General features: G+C 40.6%; 1 protein-coding gene across 42 annotated transcripts in view; it reads left to right on the forward strand.

Annotated features, from left to right (window-relative positions):
* PTPRD (protein tyrosine phosphatase receptor type D) overlaps window positions 1–23,036 on the forward strand; it is a 1,860,044-nt gene that overhangs the window by 1,757,786 nt on the left and 79,222 nt on the right. For 25 of the 42 annotated variants that reach the window (XM_029056261.2, XM_029056268.2, XM_029056262.2 and 22 more), the window contains 3 exons: window positions 2,182–2,294; window positions 16,188–16,229; window positions 16,730–16,827. In XM_029056261.2, coding sequence (XP_028912094.1) covers window positions 2,182–2,294; window positions 16,188–16,229; window positions 16,730–16,827 — 253 coding nt within the window. The remainder of the gene's footprint in view (window positions 1–2,181; window positions 2,295–16,187; window positions 16,230–16,729; window positions 16,828–23,036) is intronic. The other 17 variants (XM_029056273.2, XM_029056274.2, XM_029056275.2 and 14 more) reach the window with 1 other exon arrangement.

Below are 23,036 nucleotides of genomic sequence, written 5' to 3' on the forward strand. Positions count from 1 at the left end.
GTCAGAGAGCAGACAACTGGTGGAGCCAGCATTGGAACCCATGACCTTCTGACTCCCAGGCCCATGCTCTATCCACACTGCCATGCTGCTTCTATTAAAAAGTAGATTCTTGGAATTAACTTCATAACTGATTAGAGAAAACATTAGGAGTATTAGATGATTCACCTCTAACCATCAAGATAGTTGTCAAGAGCAACCACCATATTGTTCCTCAAAGCACCCTTTGGCCACTATAACAAGCAGAACTCTTGGGCTGAATGGATCAGTGCTAAGGCTCCCTATGTCATTTCTCACCCTTCTAAATTCTTGATGGTGGTTTTCCAGTTAAAAAATGTGAGGCAGTATCCAAACCTTAACCAATATGCCTTGGAAGATTACTGAGGTGCAGAATCTCTAGCTACCTTCATTTGAGAGATGTAAAGAATGTTCAATTCTCCATATTGCCATTCTTTTGAGCTAGTAGGCCATATTATGCAGCTGGGTCTGACGGTGTGCTTATTAGCCACATTGCACGAGTCCAATTTTTACCTCCTTTTTCTCTTCAGTTAAAGAATGCTGGCCTTCTCTACCTGTCTTGAATGCTAAAGAACACAAACGCCAATAGCTTTTTACCCAGAGCAATTTCAAGCTCTAAATACAGTTTATCATGCCCTCTTATTTATGTTCTTTTAGTTTCTCTCTCTCTCTTTACTTCACTTCCTTTTCCCCTCCCTCCCTCTTCCTGTTCCTTTCCTCCTTCCAGTTACAATATGGAGGTGCTGCATAGCATATGACCCTATAATTAAGAGTCTTCTTGAAATGCCATATAGCATATAAGATTCTGTTTGTAATTCATATGCAGTAGCAGGAAGTTATTCTGAAACTCATTCAAAGAGACTAAGTAAAGATACTAAATTCTGTACACTTAAATTGAAATCCAATTTTTCTTTCCCCTCACTTCTCTTCTCAACCCATGGCCTTCCTTTGCTTAAGGCTAATACAATAAACTACCAGGGAATCTGTAAGAAAATATATACCTTCGTGGCCCTGTGAGGAATGGCCCCTGCATATGCCATCATGGAGAATCTTTTGCCACAACAGCACATATTAGTTCCATCGTATCAACATTCAAATAGCAGGAAGGAAACCTTTCAGAGTCTTTTTTCACCTGTCCAGCAATCTCTGGTGTATTTGCTTAAGGAAAGGCTCATAAATGTGACCAACCCACAGAGAATTTTGGCGTTTTGTCTATTCAGCAGCACCTAATATGGAATAGAGAGCTTGAAGAGACCCTACTTTTTACTGCACTTTTCACAATTCCTAAGGAAGAAAAGTAATTAATCCTCAGTCAATGCCTATTTGGGTTAAACTTCAATGAAGAAAGTAGTCTCAGGAGCAAATACTGTATAACATACCTTGCTCAGACATTTGTTAAAATTACATTATGACAGCTTAAACAGGATATTTAATAAAGCCAGCGGGTAGCTTTTAAAACAGAGATAAAATGGATTTTCTGAAGTACCAAATTTATAACAAGGCACTGTTAATGAATGATTCTTATGTGCTGAATGATCATTCAGAGAATCAGACGACTACTAGATGCAATTACATTTTGGCTGACGTTCTGTGAATGAGTTTTTCTTTAAAAATACCATTGCAGTTAGTTTAGCCCTGCTAAACCACCAAAGGTATTTTTTGTCACGGTATCAGTGTGAGAGAGTGGATCTAATTTATCTCCGGGGTGGAGAAAGTGTCTCTGACAGGGACTGGCAAGAGAATCACCCCTGTTCAGGTGGATGCAGGTCAGACTGTGATCAGACCCAGGGATTGTTGGAGATCAGGTGGGATGGAGTCATCAGAAGAAAAGATTCAGAGATCCTCCTGTCCAGCAAATTCACTGACTACTGACTTCATAAGGGAAGAGAAGTTATGCTGATTTTCAGATAATCCCTTCTTGGGTCAGACAGGTTCCTGTAGCTGATGGAATTTTTCTTTCTGCCAGCCAAGTAAAGTCCTGGTTGGAAGAATACCAGCACTGGATAAGCAGAAGATTGCATAGTTAGCCTGAAGTGATTTGAATTGCACTGTATTAGAAAGACAACCACACTGGGATCCCAAGATGTTAGACTCTTGTGGGTTTTTTTATTATTAGTTTTTGACTAAACTTTTTTTATATATTTACATTTCTTTTCAACCTTGCAGGAAGAGGGCGGAGTCTGATTCAAGAAAGAGCAGCATACCTAACAGCAAAGAGATTCCATCCCATCATCCAACAGATCCAGTGGAGCTGAGGCGCCTTAATTTTCAAACTCCAGGTAAGAGAGTTGTGAGAGAGAAAAATGAGTGGTGGCTGTCTCTTCCAAAGATTTTAGAATTAAACTGATAATACTGAGTAAGAGGTAGGGAATGGAAGAGAGTGAGAGTGTGTGAGAGAGAGAAATGGATTGTTGAATTTTGCCTCACTGCCTTTGGACCAGCTCCATAATAATGTTTTTGAGATTTCCTTTAGCCTAAACGTGACAGGAACTTAAGTCCTCAGTCTGAGAGGATATTTCCATTAGTTGGAAGAGCTTCTTCATACACTGATGGAGCTCAGTACATATTAAATAGTAATGCTGAGCCATGATCTATCTGTGAAGAGAAGGGGTACTTATCCTGTTGAAGCAATATATTTACTGACTTTTGCAAAAGTTTTGTTTTTTTCACATTGTTTTTCATATTTCCTCTACTAAATGGCCTTATACAATGCAAGTCTGTGAACTGTCCATTTTGAAGCTACATAAAATGGGTGGGCTGAAAAAGATTTTCCTATTAAGGTATTCTTGTCTTCTAAAATGTAGGGCATTATGTACTTCAAAAGATGTAAAACTTAATATTTCTACTACAGAGGAGGGATATTTTTGCAATAGGGCTTTCTTTATTCTAGTCTTAGCTCCTTTTTTACCTGGTAGTATTCAAATCTTGTTTTTCAAAGAGGATCTTCAAGTGCCAGGGTGGCATGAGGGAGAGAACATTAGAACAAAGCACAAATTCAGGTCTTCTAATGTTAAGCTGAGTGAAGAATTGACTGAAGAATGATTTTAATTTGGTCATAATGACACAACCAGAACAAATGGGGAACTACAAACCCCACATCTGACTGACTCAAAATATGCTAACCCTAGATTGACCAAAGAATGCAGTTGGTAGTTCACATTGGTTGAAAGAGATGAATTGATGAATTTTGTATCCTTCCCTGTACTATTCACTTGCTTTTGAATACTGATGCAATTTAACACTGTTAACTGATGAATTAGAATGTCAATAAAGCATATCAATTGGAAAGACTCCATGTAGGGAGGCTCAAGGTTCATGAAATATCAAAATACCTTATGAGCAGGATCCATTAATATCTGCGTCCCATTGAAACAGACACACGTAATCCAACTCAATTCTCTCAGCTAGAAAACAAGTAAAACTTACTTCTTTCAGGGTGAAAAGACTTCTTCAGCTTCTTGCAAAGGTGGGTATGGGTCTCGTCAGCTCATCCATTAGGTAGGTTCCTTCCAGGATGCCAGAGAGGATTGGAACTGCTGTGAAAAGATTCAGGGGCTGCCCTGCCAGGGAAGAGACCTGAGACCTGCTCAGGTGGGTTCAGGCCCCACCCCCCCCAGGGTACCTGAGCCGGGTAACCCTTCCCTCTCCAGATTTCCTTTCTCCGCTGGAGGTTTCACACTGCAATTTGGAGCTCCTTCAGTTGACCTTCAGAAGACGCTTCTACTACCAGGTAAGTCCAAATCTTTGACCTGGGACAGGGTAGGGGGGCATGATTTCCCCCTCCCCTCTTCCCCCTAGCAGACAGGACCATCCCATCCCAGTAGCCACCCAGCCTGCAGAGACCTACCAGCCCCTATTCTCCCTCCTCTGGCCCTGAATTACAGGGAGACTGGGGGTTGCCAGGGGGCTTCCAGTCTGGGATTCCATTGGTCTCCTCAGACAGTCCCCAGGAGACCCTCTTCTCGGGCTCCTCTCTGGTCTGCTAGGGGCAGGGTCCCTCCTTCCTTCTCCATCCAGTTGTTTCTCTGCCCTGGGGGCAGACTCTCTCTGCTACAGTTCCAGCCCCCCACCTGGACCTGCACATACAGCAGAGAGTCAGCAGCAGGGAAGGAAAGTGATCCCCAGTGGGGGATCAGATCTTTTCCTCCCTCCCAAGGTTTGTGGTTGGCTTGTGTCCACCCAGCCTCTTCCCTTCCTCCATACCCCTGCTGCTGGCCACCCCTTGGGGTGCGGGAAGGATCCCAGACTCCCGCAGGGAGCCTCCTTCCTCAATATACCACCCCTCCCCTTATTCCAACCCCTCCAATCATCCCCCCTCTCACCACTTGACTGGAAATTCATCAGCTCTACTATGCTCCATCTCACTGGGCTGGGAATTTTCTGCCTGCTTCTGCCACCCATGCTGATCAGGATGGCACAAACAGCTGGCTTTAGAACTCTGATTTTTGATGGCCATCTTGAATGGCCAGGAGGGAGGCAGGAAAGTTCTTAGTTTCCTTTTCAAGTGGTGATTGGTGGAGAGAAACAATCCTGTTGTCTTCCTGAATACACCTCTCTCACCTATTCCTACTCCAGCTCCCCCACCCCATCTCATTAAGTAACAGGGTGCTTGTCCTGCTGAAAGAGGGTGAGGCCTCCACCTTCAGAAAGGCAGAACCAATTTTCATTTTCCCTTGCTGGAAAAATGGATCTGAAAGTGATCACCTTTCTCCAAAGTAGGACTGGGAGTGGAAGCTCTTGAAAAAAGCTCTCCTCCCAGGGGAACTGGAAGATGGAGCCCAGAACCAAAGACTCTTGAGGGGAGGGTCCCTTAGGGTGGAGCACTCCCCCCCTTTTTTTTTCCTACCAGCTAGCAGCCTCCTGAGAACTGTAAACTAGCTTTTCATTGCTTTGGCTGCTCCCTCCTCCTGCTTGTAGGTGTATTGGCTTCGACTACTAAACCTGCAGCCCGAAAGTGCCTATCATATGGGTTAAGGCTTTCCAAGGACCAGATGGAGCAGTGCAAATTCTGCACAGATCGCACCATTCTACTGGAGTCCGATGCACCCTTGCCGCCTGCGGAAACCCTGGACGAGGTAAGCCGCTCTGCGCCGACCACAGCATCAGCTGACCCTGTCCCGGTTCCCCTGAGCCCACCCACTTCATCTGTCTCAACCAAGCCAGGAGCGGCTCCCACGCCAGCAGGCATCTCTGCATAAACCCTGGTCCACCCACTGCAGGACTTTCTCGAGGAACTGATTGCCCTAGTCATCCCACATCAGGCCCCTGCTGCTTCACCTCTACTAGCTCCATCACACCACACCCCTACCAAGAGGGGCCAGAACTGCACCAATTCAAGGGAAACCGCCTCCCCTTCCGGATCTTCATGCCGCCAGAGATGCAGGATGTAGACACTCCATCTAGAGATCCACTTTACTCATTTGCCCCCAGCCCACTCCCTCCAACAAGCAGTGGTGAATCACAGGAGCCGGGTATGCTGGCGCATTTTCTGCCCAACTGAACGAAGACCAGACTTCCAGCTTTAGAAGGTGGAAGAAAGTGGGTGACCTCAGGAGACTGATCATACTTCCTAAGCTAAGGAAACAAAAGCTAGACCCCACTAGCCACTAAAAAAGCTCAAACTGATGGTCTCATGGCATCCTTTCCTGAGGAAATCCTAAATTGAGGTTTTCTGGAAGCCTTCAGATCCCTGAACCGCTATGTAGGAAAGAAATTATACACAATACCATGGAATTCAGAAAAGTTTCTGAGGACCGTAGAAGCTAATGGTTTTGCTAAAGATGAAGAGGAGAGCAAGTGAAAACCCAACTTTCAAGTCCTCATACCCCGTACTGGATTCAGTGTCCAAAGCACTTTCCAAGCGCTTAGTACAGTGCTCTGCACACAGTAAGCGCTCAATAAGTACGATTGAATGAATCAGTCTCCTCGAAGCAAAGGAAACCCAGTGAACAAACCACACCAACACCTCACAAAACCAGCAACAAGAGGAGAAGACATAGCAGCCACTGACCACACAAGCAGAGTCTCACCTGAAAATGTACTAGTAGGGGGAAGTTTGCAAGACTTTTTGAATGAATGGCCACAGAGAACTATCAACTCCTGCATCACCGACATCATCACAAACAGATAGTGCATGAATTTCATATCAAAAATCACTGAGTACACCTCCAGAGAAGTCAATTCAATCAGTTTGGAAGGACTTCAATGTAATCATGAGACTCCATCAGAATAAATCTCCCCAAATCTCACCTCATGGACATATGCTGCTGAAGAGCTTTCCTTCCAGCAAACTGAGAATGGTGCTATGTGTCTTCACAGCATTCCCAGACAAATTCAAAGGTCAAGATATCACCATCCAAATGACCAATCGATGTAGTAGATGAATATTCAAGGTCGGGGGCAGGGGCTGATGATCCAAGTTCTTGTGCAGGGAGTTTGGCAGTGAAGCTCCTCATTGGCCAGAACATGTTTTCTTCTGTTGTACATTTCTAAAGTGGCTAGGGCAGTGCCCCCCCCTCCCGCCCCCCATAGGTGTACATTAAAGACTTTGGTGCTCATTTGCCATGGTAAAGAATTGAAAGGCCCAAGTATTCTGCTCACGATTGCCAAATCCAGGTATAAAGACCATCAGTGCCTTAAACAGTCCATAGAACTTGGGCCAACCTGCTTATAATTTCCCCCATCTGCGGTCATTTCTAAAACTCTAGTAAAATCAACCCAGTGAAAGAGAATCCTCATCCTGGTCCCCTCCTGTTGCTCCCTTCATCCTGGAACAGAAATAGACACATAAGAATCAAAGTGGGGCCAGGAATGGGGACCGGAGTCCTCTCAGCCTGATTCTTGTAAACATGGGGAGCTCCAGATGGCCTGCTTTGGAGGAAGTATCTTCCATAATGCTCAATTTGAGAAAACTAGCCCTAGGTACATGCATTGATAAGTGGCACTGATGTACAGCTTGTAGGAGGGCCCTCTACCATGATCCTTTCTCATGATGGCCCTTCTAAAAAGTGCCTAACTACCTCTTAACACCTATTGCAGTTGGGCTCAGAGCCGCAACTAATAAGGTGCACCTGTTAGTTGTTTTTGCCATCCATGATGGCAGTGAGATGTAGCTCAGTGGCCCAAAATACCCCCTTTTCTCCAGCATCATCAGGGACCTGGTCAAAACCTACTCCCCAATTAGGTTGCCCCTCACCCCATGGAACCCCAAAGTCATGCTTATGCATTTGACACAGGAACACTTGAAACCACTACATTTTTACTCCCTAAAAATCTTCATTTAAAGCACATTGTTCCTAACAGTTTTGAGCTCAACTAGATGGATCAATGAGCTACAAATTCTGTTTTCCTATCTACTTTCTCCTATATCCCAGAAGATAGAACCATGCTAAGTATCTCCCTCAATTGACAACTGAATACCACCTAAGCCAATTATCCTCCCTGACTACTCATTGGCAACAGAGAAGTAGTACCACACCCATCCGATGACGGAAGGGCACCGAGTAGAACAGGATGAAGCTTATTTGATCATAAAAGCATTCCATGGATCATCCCATCTCCAAATGGAACCTGTCCAAGTGGCTACCAGACTACATCGAGTTCTTTTACAGCAGAGCTGGCATCCAACCGACTGGCAGGGTGACAATGACTTCAGTCAGGACAAGCCACTGTGGCCACTAATTTTCAGAACATAAGAAATATATGCAAGGAAGGAACATGTTCTCCACCATAAACCTTTGCCTGGACCCAGCACTTGGCCAAGAAACTCACTTTGGCTGTTTGGTTCTCCAGAGTCTGAGCCAATGACTTCTGTATCCCACAAATGGGGAATACCTATGGTTACACAATCTATCAAGTTGATAAGCTGACGAGATCTCTACTCATCTTTGAGAGAAACAGAGGCTACTTACGTATGTTCTCGGGAGGTGTGTGACCTCGTCAGCTCATCTCATCCAGCCCGCTTTCCCCTCTGATGAGGTCATTTCCTGTACATAAGAAAATATAAATAACCTTTCAAATGTATTTTTCTGGTACACACTCTCCCCCCTCCATGCAGAAATCTGCAGAGAGAGAGGGAATGCCTGCTCAGGTACCCTGGGGGTGGGAGGGTGGGAGGGCCTTGGATCTACCTGTGTGGGTCTCAGGTTTCCTCATTGGTTGAGCAGTCCCTGAAACATTTCACAGCAGTTCCTAATCTCTCTGGCATTCTGGAAGGAGTATTCTTAATTGATGTGCTGAAAAGACAACACACCTTCAGGGAACAAAGGGTACAGGTGAGAAACCTCTGTTTCCCTGGGCTGAATTTGGCACATGCTTTAGTTGCAATGACTTCCCTAGCAGCTGCTGCCCCCAAGGACTTAACCCCAGGTATATTATAATGAAGAAGCAAGATGTTCAGGATCCTGTGTGGGGTTGTTTTGATCCAGCGAGAATCCCTAGAGCAACAGACCAGATCAGACTTAAGAGAAGACCCAGGAGAAGCAACAGTCCTGAACTTCACCCCAGGACCTGGTAAATACAAAGGAAACATTGGGAATCCATGAAGGACCAACTTTTATTAGCTCCTATGATATATTCAAGTGCTTTGGTCCCACTGAAACACGGTCACTAACTAACTGTATGATGAAATATTGTATTGAAGTATATGCAAGACCAGTAAATAAGTTGTAAACTATCCTAGCTCTTACAGAGCAATTTAGAGTTGGGCAAACTATTTTTTTAATGCTGAATAATATCATTATGCTTATATCAGCATAATAAGAGGATGTCAAATATCATATAGTCCAGATTTTTTTTAATAATGATCTTCACTACCGCTAAATATATAAAGACATTTTTTCACACCTCAGCTGGTCAAATTCTGACTTGGCCCAGTAAAATCTCAATACTTTGATATGGAAGTTCCAGACCCTTTGAAGTCATAACCAACATTTCCAGTGATAAGATAGGATTTGGTATGCTTTTAAGTTCAAACACTATGAATTTTAAAGAATCCAGTTAAGTATCAGGTCCCATTTTTTAATGCCAATGGGAACTCAAGCTCTTTGCCTAGATGGCCTTATGGAGTAGCATTTTTAATGCAAGAGCAGATGCAACTGGTAGTTGTATTCTAACTCTTGGGCTACAACATGAAGTAGCATTTCCCCTGTCCACTGCATCCCCACTTTAATATAAAGCTGGGGTCATATGATCAATCAACCAATCAATAGTATTTATTAAGCACTTACTATGGGCAAATCCCTGTACTAAGCAGGTTAATTTAATGGGAAAGATGGACACATAATACTTTACAGAGGAAGAAGAAAATGTGGCTAGGTAGATGAGTGAATTGTTGAGTAATGGTTGGTTATGACAGATGATATGTTCAGAAATGCTTCAGCTGGTGATAAGTAAATAGGCGCAGAATTGCCACAGAAATGCTAAGGTGGTAGATATGGGGATATAACCTGGGACAAAGAGAAAATTGTCAAGAGCCTCTTGGAGGAGATGAAATTCCAAAATGACTTTGAAGAGGGGGAGAGTGGTGGTCTAGCAAATTTGAAATATTGAAAGGTAGAAGTTTCAGGTAGGAGAGAGGGTTGAGCAAAGGTTTGGAGGTGGGAAAGATAAGAAAAAGCCACAGTGAGTAGGTTAGCTTGAAAGGAATGAAAAATGCTGCAGTGTAGTGGGAGAAAAGAATGGATAAGTATGCAGGCAAGAGATGATGGAGTAGCCTTAAAACCAGTGCTTGGATCAAGATGTGGCTCCAAAACAACAGGACACCAAGGAGCCATAAAATAGGAGACAGTGGAGGATGGAATGAGTGAGTGGCAGTCCTCATCACCATTTCCAATGCCACAGGTAAAGTGGATGGACCTGGGATGATATGAAAGACATAGTTCTAGTAGCTCAGCAACCCTATTCTAACTAGGAGTATAGATGTTTAAAAAATTCCTGAATTATAAGCTAGAATGAACAAAACTTCTGTTTCCTCTTTTTATTTTACTCTTCATCTCTCTTTCCCTCTCATATGTAGATATATATGTGAAATCTTGTGAATGCAAGATCTGCCCCTTTGGGTCTTTTCATAGCATGGCATAATAATAGAGCATGGTCCTGGGAGTCAGAAAGTCATAGGTTATAATACTGGCTCTGCCGCTTGTCTGCTGCATGACCTTGGGCAAGTCACTTCATTTTTCTGTGCCTCAGTTATCTCATCTGTAAAATGGGAATTGAGACTGTGAGCCCCACATGGGACAGGGACTCTGTCCGAGCCAATTTGCTGGTATCCACCCGGCTCAGTGAAAAGAGACCGGGCTTGGGAGTCAGAGATCATGGGTTCGAATCCCAGCTCTGCCACTTGTCAGCTGTGTGACTGTGGGCAAATCACTTAATTTCTCTGGGCCTCAGTTCCCTCATCTGTAAAATATGGATTAAGACTGTGAGCCTCACGTGGGACAACCTGATTACCCCGTATCTACCCCAGAGCTTAGAACAGTGCTCTGCACATAGTAAGCACTTAACAAATACCAACATTATTATTACAGTGCCTGGAACATAGTAAGCACTTAAATGCCACAGTTATTATAATTATCATTATTATTTGCATAACTGCAATCCACCGCATAATCCTCACCTCCCCAATTTTTGTGGAGGATAAAAATGACTATTTATGTAAACAGAGATAGCAGTGCATGCTAGGGTAGGATGAGGAAATGGGTCAGCACAAATGCCACATATGCAGGCTAGCACCACAAGGGTTTCTTCACTTGAGGTATGTGAGGTCTGATGTAGGAAAAGGAGAAAGGGGTTGGGGGTTGCCTTAAATCGCCAAATGCCTATTCTCAGGAGCAATTGGGAGTATGCAGTAGAAGTAAGAGATGCAGTCCCAAGTGCCATCTTTGCTTCATTTTCATTCCCCTGCCTCTCTCCCTGCCCCTCACCCCTCACCACTACCACCCAGTTCCTCCCCTGCTAGGCAAGTTTTTGAATTATGCAAAAGTGGGGCAATTATTTGAGTAAATTTTTTTTTCGGCTGAGGCAATGCTTGGAGGAGAAGACCAGGGTGAAGTCTATCTGAATTGTGCTAAAGGGGATTTGAATTACATATGCAAAACTATATTATGAAGAATGGACCCAGTGAATCTCTTAGGTTAAAATAGTTTCTAGAAGGATATATTTTATGTTCCCGCAGTAGCATTCTGAGCAAACACAGGCACACCCCAATGTCAGACAAAAGAATTAGAAAAACAAGGCCATTTCTATTCAGCAGCAGCAAGCAGACCAGATATTGGAAAATTGTTTTTTGATATTAGCTTTGCTGATATGAACACAGTTACAAGAATGCTATTTGAAAGAAGCTACTGAGTAAGGATTTGGGGGAGGCTTATTGCTATATCGCATTTCCACTCTTTTATAGTGGTGAAAATCAAGTCATTCTGGTGGTGAAAATGCTAACACAACTCAGATTGAAAGTGGACAGGTTCCAAACTACAAACACAATAAAGCCTTCCAATTCATTTCAGGAAGCACAGTGTTTCTCACAATGAACCTAGCTTGTTGAGAATGTTGTCTGTTAACATGGGAGAACTGAGCACAGTTCTGCAACTGAGAGCAGGTGTCTCTGTCCATATGCATTTCCACAGAAATGTACATTTGTCTTATTAAGAACCATATGGCAGTTTGTGGGTTACATCTGTACCAAATAGTCTTTGTGGGTTACATCTGTACCAAATAGTCTTTGTAAGTTGAAAATGCCCAGTCTCCCAACTGCATAAAGTTTTTCAGATAGTGTGTCTCCAATTATCGGTATGTATGGAAAAACAGATGCTTAGCATGTTACTCGAACCGTTTAACCCGATCATAGTTGATTAAAATCATTAACCCTGTAAACACATTTTTCAAACCACTAAGGGGCAGAGACTTGGTAAATGATATTATTGAATGATGTCTACAGGAAACCTCATGTTGCTTGATGAAAAGAGCCACAACTGTGTGTAGCATTAGAAAGTAAAAATTGAGTTATAAAGTAGCGTTTCTCCCAGTTATGAGAATCATGACTGACCATTTTTCAGATGCAGTTTACCTATTAATTTACAAAGTGAGTCATCCTTGTAACTGGCTTATGTAATTGGATATGAATTAAAATGATTATGCGAAGGACCAGCTAAAAGATACATAATGTACCAAAAACACCTCCCAAGAATGACTGTAAAAATGACCTCCCAAATACTAAAATGACTTAATTTTCTTTAATGTGTCTGGTTACCTTACTGGAAAATTGCCTGTTAAAGATAAAGAGAAGGTCGCATTGCAAAGGAAGAAGCCTTCCTGCCCTTCTTCCCTCCCTTGTTTCCCCACTATCTTTTCCCCAAAATATGTGAAACTGCAAATTGAACATGAGAAAGATAGACAAATTGATTTTGCCATATTATTGAAGAGATTTTAAAGTGACAAAAATGGGACAGTTTTGTTTCAATAAAATGAATGAATGGAATATCAGCATCACTGCAGTTGATTGTGGTCACTGGGTGTTTATAATACTGATGATAATGGTGATGACGATGATGACATTTATTAAGCACCTGTTAAGTTCCAAGCATGATGCTAAGCTTTGGGGTAGGTAAAAAATAATCAGTTCAGGTGCAGTCCCTGCCCAAAGAGGGTTCATAACTTAATAGATAAGGAAAGCAGGAACCTTGTCCCCCAGTTTACAAATGAAGAAACTGAGGCACAAGAAAAGTTCATGATTTGCCAAGGCCACATAGCAGACTAGTGGCCGCAGCGCTGGGACTCTCGGACTCCCATTCCATGGTCTTTCCGTAGGCCATGGTGCCTTTCCTAGTCGTGTAAAGTCAATTCTTATTTCGCCAGTAGTAAATTTACCTAACAAGAAATGTGTATTAATCGTATTAATGGGATATGTTTATATTAACGTGGTTCTTTCTTCCAAGGATCTCAAAATGTTTTACTTTATACCATCTCTCTAGACTTTAACCCCCTCTAGACTGTAAGCTCATTGTGGGCAGGGAACGTGCCTACCAACTCTATTGTATTGTACTCTCCCAAGCACTTAGTTCAGTGCTCTGCACACAATAAGTGCTCAATAAATAGCATTCATTGATTGATCCCTGTAAGATAGACTCTTAGGAGCACATACTAATGTGTTTAATGTGTTCTTTCCCATCTTGCCCCAGAAAGTATCCACATAAATTTTATTACTAAAAATTTAATCCAAATGCTATGGATTTCTTTTGCAAATTTTTGAAAATTCAAAAGCATTACTCCATGATTTGAAGAACTTCATCTGACCTGTCTGAATTATGTACTATTTTATTAAAACAGTCTCTAGTTGCTTAATGCCAACTTGGATTATATTTCATTTATAGTTATGTTAAATTACCAACATATCTATTTGAAAATTTAGTTAGTCTACTGTGCAACCAACTGTTCTCTTCATTGTTTGCCTGTGTTGTTAACCTCTTTAAGGTTAAACATGCTGTATATTAAAATAATATCTACCTCATAAGCAGAGGTTTATTAGTTGAATGTACTAAAGACTCCAAACTCACTTGTTTTCTTTCACTTTGAGTCCATTTTCCTCCTGTGGCTCAGTCATTTTCTTGGACTGTGCTGCTAAAAACAGCTGGGCTGACCCTTTCAGGCCCTGAAGGGACTACTTCATGAATTACCATTTGAGTGATCTGAAAAAATTGATACCCTTCCCTAAGTACCACAATGAAAACCAGAGATTAACTTGAGTACTGAAGATCTTATTTTGGGAGACCACTACATTTTTATAGGCCAACCTAACCAGCAGCAAGCTGGAGAGGAGTTGCATTCCTTGAGTAAAGAATGTGTGAAAATGGAGATACAAAGATATAGTCTAAAAAGCAAAGCTAGGCTGTAAATAGAATAAACACATGAACACAACACAAAACTATCTTTGTAGCAGCCAATGCAGAGAGGACTGTTACTGATACTATCACCTATCAATCATTTTAGCCATACTTGTACCTGTGGATAGAAGTCAATAGTGTCATATCTGCAAGTGAGGATGACTATATATATAATGGATATGATAAATCTCTGTCTGGCCCTGGACATGTAGGGGAAGAATACATTTCCCTTTAAAAGTGGAAGATTTTTCCTTTCTGTAAAAGCACCACCTCTGCCATTGTTACTAATTAAAAATCCACAGTGGCACATCTGATGCCATGCTTCAAGTTTTTTTAACTAAATAAATGCCATGGAATATTTGTATGTAAGACTATTTTGCTCAACATGTGGAGACATGGACCAAGTGTAGGAAAGCAGATCCTCTGATTAAGATCCAAATATCCAGCTCTTGAATCTGATGTTCTTCATCTTTCAGGGTGATTGGGCATATGTTTTCATCAGAGTAATAATTCCAGGCCATATGTTAGTGCATGTCACAAGTGAATGTGTTGATTGAATCATTGATTGATTATAATGGTCTCTTCTACTGCTGTTATACTAATTTGTTTCCCATTTCCAATTGGCTTTACTTTTTACAGCTGTGAACAGTAATTCAGTCCCCTACGCCTCTCTGATTGGCTCAGTGTCTTCCCTCTCTAGCCAAACTACCACTCAGTCCTTATATGATAATAACTCTCTCCCACGATTCGCTCGAAAAGGTCTAAACATCTTTGTCTCTATTACTTTCTTTGTTCAAGCACTGTTTTGGATGCCCACATCAGTCCACTTCCATTTCTGGATAAGCCTAGTCTTCTTGTGTCCTTTTGCTCCCATATTGTTCACTGGGGTGCTTCATCTGGATGAGTTCACTTTAATTATTAGATCACCATCACCTACCCACTCACTTTGCAAATGTAAATGAGAATATATAACTCAGTATACCATCTGAGTAGGTGGGAGCCATTAGAAACGGGCTCCAATGCCTATTGATTTTGCCAGTTTCAACATGGAAGCTTATCCTTCCAAGCAACATTTTCCATTTCTGAATCTTCTGAATAGTATGTAGTTACCGGCAGCATATGATCATATCCACAGATACAGGATTGGAGGAAGGAAGATAGTACTTTCTCTAGTATTTACAACATTAGGGGCCACTGATGCTGGCCTCTCATAAAGGAACATTATTGGGTGACTTTTTAAAATACTAAACATTTTCGGAGGTGATCACAAGTTAATCACATGGTCATGTTGACCGGTACTAATAAGACATACCATATCATAGTCACTTCCTAAGACTCGCGGTGACTCACAGAACTGTCAACATGGCTTCCAGTTTGAGCCCCCTCACTCATTCTTTTCTTTTTGTGTCATTCAAAGGCTTCTCTGGGGTCCACTAGTTCAGATTTTCTAGCCAGCTGTGATTTCTTCTGAAATATGATGTCAGCTATACAGTTTCTTTGTGTGCATTCTAAAATTATACAGTAAGAAATAAAATGAAAACCGTGTGGGATGGTGGGAGAGAGGTGGCAGAGGAAAGGGAATCATCAAAATAATGGTTGTGGAATCAAAAAGAAAAAGAATAAAAGATTCCCAAGCACTGGCATATGTTCAGCTGGCAGCCTGTACTAGTTTCCCTACCTCACCGTCATTACCTTTCTCTATTTCTTCTAACTTTTCTCTCTTGCCATGTCTCTTTCTCTTATTTCTTTTTCTCTCTCTCTTTCTTACCACCCCGAAGTTTAATGTCCACCTCCCATCACTTTTCTCTCACGTTCATGCACCTAGTGTCCCCTCCCCCCCCCCCCCCATCCCAGACAAAGATGTTTACACCCGAAGTAGATTGTAGGTCTTTCTGGGGGTTGATTATGGGACTGTGGGGTGAAAGAATATGTGTGGTCTTTTGAAAACATCCATGAGATCTGTACAACCCCTACCTCTACAATCTGCTACTAGTGAAAGCATTTTTGAAGTTCTGTTTGATATCCAATTTTATCTGCAATGATTGTTGTCTATGAATAGTGCTGCATGTTTTTCTGGTCATCCATGGTTGCATGTGAATGTCAGTCACCTTTAACTTTCATGAAATATCAGAACAATCATAAAATGTTCCTACTCTGATTTAGTCAAATTGTGTACTCAATCCTCCAGCCCTTGAGGCATTATTTTATTTTAGCCCTTAGGTATCAAGCTATCCATTTCATTTTTTAATAAATTAGTTTTGTTTTATTTTATTTATACCACCATTTCCTTTGCAGGTTCAGGTGTCTCCGGTTACCCTGGTAACCTTCATTCTTCAAGTTAGTTTTCCTTGATTATGCATAAGTCACTTTATGTTTTCTGTCAATATACTATTCTTTCCCTTATAGGCCTTTCTCTGTCTCTGTCTTCTTAGTTCACCTTTCACCATTTAATTCCACACAATTTCCATTTCACACAGTGCAGGAGAAGGAGTTCGAAATGACATAACAGTCATTACTCAAAGCAGAAGTCGACATCAGTTCTAACTGTCTCATTTTTCCCAGCTAGCTAACCTCATTGACTCATGACACAATAACTCTTTCTTTTACACTAGGATTGTTAGCTTGGGGATTATGCTTGGTGACTTTTCATTTAGCTTCAGAGCTCATCTCTCCAGAGCATGTCCTGCTTTGAGTAACCAAACTATCTGCCTGCTTTCTCACATAAAACATCTTTATTACTTACATACTTCTAGCCATTTCTAACTTGTATTTTCTATATTTTTCAACAGTTATTGTCATATAATTTCAAAATGTATTCCTTCTTTCCTGTTTAATAGGTATGGCTAGCCATCCTCCAATTCCTATCTTGGAACTTGCAGATCACATTGAAAGGTTGAAAGCTAATGACAACTTGAAGTTCTCACAAGAATATGAGGTAATAATATTCTAATGGCTTACAGTAATGTCCTCAGACAACCTTTGTTTAACCACATTTGAGAAAATGACTCCATCAGTGATTTTACTTTAATGAACGAATATCCAATACTTAGACCTTCATATAAAATGAATGTTAATGAAATGGTAAATTATTTAAAGGTGTTATGCAAGATGAAGATACACTTTAAAAGAGCGTTCATTGGGCATTTTGTTTTCCATTTTCTATCAGCTGTTTAAATGAAGCTGTGCCATCTTTTCCACTTTTGAGATATGAAGCTGTAACTGACTTGGGTGGACCATGCACCAAATATACATGTAAATAAATACATATTACATGTGATAAATATGTAGTTTTTTAAAAAAATAATGTATTTGCCTGGATGGCACCATTCAGTGAAAAGAGAACGAAATAGCTTCCAAGTAGGACTCTTAATATAGTATGTCAGTTTTCTATGGACTAAAGACTCCATAATTATGTAATACTATTTCAAGTTTTAACATTTCAAGGTACCAGTTTCTCTTCTGTAAACAATGCATTCATTGTAGGTTCTAAGTACATGATGAGTTATAATAGGAATAAAAGAATAATTATTGTCACATCAATAAAAATGGATGAAGTTTCCTCAGATACACAGTGACTGCATGTAATATTAAGTAATCTAGGGACCACAACAGCATGCATTAAGCACAAATGTAGCATTTTCTAATCTCAAAAATACCCTACAAAAATGACACTTTGGTAGTATGCATTGAACCAGTAGACCAGAATTGCACTTTGAAAATGGTTGTGGTCTGAGTTGCTATTCATTCATTCATTCACATATATTTATTGAGCACTTACTATGTGCAGAGCACTGTTCTAAGTGCTTATAATGGCATTTGTTAAGTGCTTACTATGTGCCAAGCACTGTTCTAAGCACTGGGGTAGATACAAGGTAATCAGGTTGTCCCACATGGGGCTCACAGTCTTAATCCCCATTTTACAGATGAAAGAACTGAGGCACAGAGAAGTTAAGTGACTTGCCTAAAGTCACACAGCTGACAAGTGGTGGTCCGGGTTAGAACCCATAACCTCTGACTACAAAGCCATGTGTGATCCACGGATTAAAAACTCCCCTAGCAGTCATTGGCACAATAGCAGGCCCACTGCAATTTGTCATGACTAATCTGTAATTTAAGATCCCTTAGTATTAATTGACTCCTCTTTTTTAATGGTACTTGTTAAGAGCTTAGTATGTGTCAAACACTGTTCTAAGCACTAGGGTAGTTACAAGTTAATTAAGTTGGTTGGACAATGTCCATAGTTAAACAATATGGCTAAGAAGGAATTGTTAGTAGTGATTTCATCAGTGATGCTTAAAGGAGCATACCAAAATGCAGTGGACATAACCAGCTCTGAACCCATATTTTGCATCAGTCAATCACTTGTATTTACTGAGTGCTCACTGGGTACAGAATTTTTTCATAAGCACTTGGGAGAGAACAATACAATAGATGTAATAGACGTCTTCCACATCCATGGGAGGACCTACTTAAAATAGTTGTATTTTATTGTTTCTTAATCGTTAGGATGGAAGAAACCTTGACACTATTTACGTATAGTTTTTTAACAAAGTTTTCATTATCATCAGTTAAAGTTTTCCAAAGACATCAGTGGGTACATGGACTGAATGAGACATTGTCACCTCAATGTATACCCAAATATTATGCTTAACCTATTTAGCATGTTATTCAAAAGTTTGCTCTCAGCATCTCATCTTCCACTACTAAATTAACAGAAGTGAGATTATAGTGAAGCATGGGAGATTGTTAATACGAGCAACAATTTACTTTGGTTGCCAGACCCTAAAATAGATTGCAGGAGAGAGGGAGAGATTGTGGACTCATTTTCTCTGGGACCTTTAAAAAGAGTATATTGCGTCCTCTGTCTGAATTGGTTTGGGTGCTCCCTTGCCAAAGTCAGAGGTGTGGACTGTATGACTGACTGTCAACGGTTCTTGCCAAACCTCTAATTCTATGTTAATGAATCAGTTTAGACATGAGTTTTGGACAGAAAAGGAATGGTTTTTGAATAGTACCACTCATAGAGGAAACTTGATGGTCTCTCTCAGGTAGGGTGAGGAAACAATCCCAGTCTAGGTCTGTAGGTCCCTAAACTGTTCTTTCCTCAAATAGGTCTCTAAGTCTTGAACTGGAGCAGTAGCATATAAACTGGGAATTTGGAAAGATTGTCGCTACCCATTTTCACCATGTGGCTATCCGTGTGGAAAACATGAGGTTTTTCTGTGACTTGGGTGGAAAGCATTTCTTTTCTCCTGAAAATAGCTTTACCAGTACCAATGGTAAATATTGCAGAGCAGACTTTCACAATGATTAAAGCAAAAACCACCAAGCAAAACATTGGTATTTTCTTAGAGAAAAAGCTCTTTGTCTGGATGCTTGTGAAATGTACTGCACAAATACATTTCAAGGTAAAGCAACCATCTTTAGTGTTCATTAAACATTTGCTAAACTGGAGAGGGTATATGATACTGAGAGGCATGGTCCTTTCTCTCAATATGTTTATCCTTTTGTTCTAAAAGTGGCCACTCACATAGGATGGGTGGCACGTAGTTTCTGTGATTCTATATTCCCTATATTCTCCTGATATGGGATCTAAGAGTGTGAATCTCCTCATACCCCACTTCCCATAACTCTTACCCTTCAAAAGGCAGAAGGAAATTACATTTCCCAAGCTTTCAACTCCTTCTTGCAGCTATTGTAATGATTTCTGTTGATCCAAGGAACTGAATCAACTTTAGGTCATCATTTCCCAAAGGACCTGTGTGTTGGTAATAACTTTTAATTTCAAGCAGTTTTACAACTCCTGCATATTGTCCCTCCTTGAAGGTAAATGATTAGGTGCTCCATTACCATCTTCAAACAGCCTACACTCCTCTCAGATATTTTTTAGGTGAACTGAAAGTTTATATAAACAGTCTTTTGAGGCCATGAAAACCACCCTCAGAAGAATAAAGAGGAACTTAAAATCCTATGCAACTCTGGCAATACGGTTGTTTCCAATGTGCCTTGCAATCAGGGAAACTTGATTTTTGGTTCTCTTTCACTAATAAGGTTGTTATCATTTCCCTTTGAAACTGGAAAAGTAATTGCATTTTTAATGAATTCCTCTCAAATTGAACCTGCAAGCTCTTACCAAACAAAACATTTTTTTGTTAAATATGGGATTAGTTCAAGCAATCTCTAAATTTGGTGCTATAATTCAAAGTTCCAATACTGGATATAATTTAGAGGTTCACACAGTCCCTTTCCAATGGTCCACTGCTTTAAACTTTACATAAATGAAACAAACCAGACCCAGAGAAAAGGCTGCTCACACTCATGACATGGTGCATCCAAATGGAGCTTTTTTATTCTCTCTGAACATCCATAGTTGTTAGAACTCTTGCTGACTCAAATGTTTAGCTTTTAAAGCTCATTTTGGTTTACATTTTGAAAAGAACAAGTACTTGTGTTTTCCCAATTACTCCTATGCTCCAATCCACCTCATGAAGAATCCCTTTATGAGAATTAAATTGCCTATTTTGCATTCAGGACACCTTTTGCTTTCCTTCTGGAAAACACCTGTGGTTCATGGAATTGCATAATCCTCTTCTCTCACCTTTCCCTTATAGCCTCCTATGTTACTGTTTAATCATCCTATCCAAAGATATGTTCCATCCTCCCTTATAATATTAGCACTTGACCACTAACGATGATTGTAGACTTGGATCTCATAAACCTGGGCATAAAGAAACCTGGAGAAAAGAAACAGCACAGATTCAAAGGAGCACTGGCTCATCTTGAAGGCAAAAGATAAGAACAATCTTTAGACCAGGGACAGTTGATGTCTTAGAAAGTGTAGATTTTTAGAAGAATAGAACAGATGTGTTAGTAGGTCTATTCAGCTTCAGGGAAGAGTTACTGATCTGTACAACCAGAGTGAATAAAAATTTGGGGGGGGGGGGGGAAAGTATAGAAAAGAATGCTGATTTCATTTGTTTTAATATAGGTATAAGGCCATGTCTTAATGGTGGGCTGTTAAAATATATATCACACAGAGAGAGTACATTTATGTACTCATTTACAAAGTGATAAGCATATTGAGAGATGTACTGGAATGACCAATGGGGAGTAAACATCAGAATTTACATGGATTTAGGGGGATCTGGAGAATTATTATATCTATTACTACTAATTCAGAAATTTAAATAGTTGGTTTTAACTAAGAGCCTCAGGAGAAGCAGCGTGGCTCAGTGGAAAGAGCACGGGCTTTGGAGTCAGAGGTCATGGGTTCGAATCCCAGCTCTGCCACTTGTCAGCTGTGTGACTGTGGGCAAGTCACTTAACTTCTCTGGGCCTCAGTTACCTCATCTGTAAAATGGGGATTAAGACTGTGAGCTCCACGTGGGACAACCTGATTCCCCTGTGTCTACCCCAGCGCTTAGAACAGTGCTCTGCACATAGTAAGCGCTTAACAAATACCAACATTATTATGTTTGCAGGATAATTAAAATAATATCATTTTTATCTTGCTGAGTAAGTTTTCTTCATGGTAGCTATTCATCAATCATGTACCCTCCCTAGAGAGAATGGTGGTATATTCTTTATAATTTCTTGACTTATTAATAAAGCAATTCTGGCTAGCTTTTCAGTTCATCTCTTTATTATTTGGTTAGACTGAATAATTTTTGACATGTTGCTTGTTATTTCTGCAAACATTCATGCTATCAGTTCTCGATTATCTAATAAAGAAAGATATATTCCAAAATAGGCAATATTTAAAAATTATCTTTCCTAACTTTACGTAATGTCTCTTGACCCAAAGAGGTGACCAGAGCCTTTTTCTTGTTGCCACCTTGGCCTTATTCATTCATTCATTCAATAGTATTTATTGAACGCTTACTATGTGCAGAGCACTGTACTAAGCACTTGGAATGTACAAATCGGTAACAGGTAGAGACAGTCCCTGCCCTTTGATGGGCTTACAGTCTAATCGGCCTTAGAGGTTTGTGCATTGGTGGACCCCATGTGAATTTGACAGCTGTTAAGCCAGAAGGCCCTATTCATTTGGAAATGAAATTTATTTCCTGCTACCTCCTTTATAGTCTCAAGTGTATTTAATATTATATTCAGAGACAACCATATCACAACTTGCAACTGTAAACAGATATATTTTGGACACTCCTTGAATGGCATGTAGTACACAGTTGAAAGGACTACCACAATTTTTCTTATTAATTGAAAATCATTCATTCAGTGCCTCTGTTTTTTCATGTGGTTGACATTCCCCCCTACCACCTAGCCACTCGCACTACTATGACACTTGATCCAGTCCTGTCTGGATGGAATACATTCCAGCCTGACAGTATTTCAGCCTGCCAAAATATCGTGGGCCTTCTAGTAGGTAATCACCGTCAAGGGTTGCTGAAGAAAGTAAAATTCTTTCAGCACTGCATTCACTTTAAAATTCTAGAAAGTGACAATTGTGGCAAAAGGCCACAAATAAAATGGCAACTCTTTAGCGTGGGCAGACGCCATGGGGTGTATTGTCCAATTTCCATTTGGCAAGGAAGAGCAAAGCTCAAGCTCCCTGAATGCCTATCGCACAATGTGCCTCATATTTGAATATTTGAATGCTTCTTGAATCTTTTAATTATGCACTGATTAAGAGAAAAAAAGAAATAAATTATTTATTGTATAGGTATATTGATTCGGCCACTAAGACCTAAAGTTCACTTAATTCACAAAATCAGTTATGTGGAACAAGAAGCAAAATTCCATTTCTTCTCATATCAAATTTCACTTTAATTTTATCTTTGCAGAAGTGTTTTTCTTCCTATTCTACGAATCCCTTCCACTGATATTCTGTAATCTTCCTGTGAGGATGTGTGGCCGCTATTGAGAAGTAATTAGTGTGCTTAGTGAACAGTGAGCAGTTGTCTCCCTGTAGATTGAAAGCAAATAAGCTCTATCTGTGTCCCTCACTCTCTTTTTCTCACTCTCCCTCTCTGCCTCTCTCTCCTCTTTTCCTCAAGATAGACTTGGCACTTGCTTTCACCTGCCACAGTAGCGACCTCCGTAAGCAGGCAGAATTAAGTTAGCTTCTGGAAAAGAACAAAAATTTTAACCCCAAGAATCAAGATCCATTTCATTTCTGCATTTGGG

Source organism: Ornithorhynchus anatinus, chromosome X5, assembly GCF_004115215.2.
Source record: "Ornithorhynchus anatinus isolate Pmale09 chromosome X5, mOrnAna1.pri.v4, whole genome shotgun sequence".
Lineage (NCBI taxonomy): Eukaryota > Metazoa > Chordata > Mammalia > Monotremata > Ornithorhynchidae > Ornithorhynchus > Ornithorhynchus anatinus.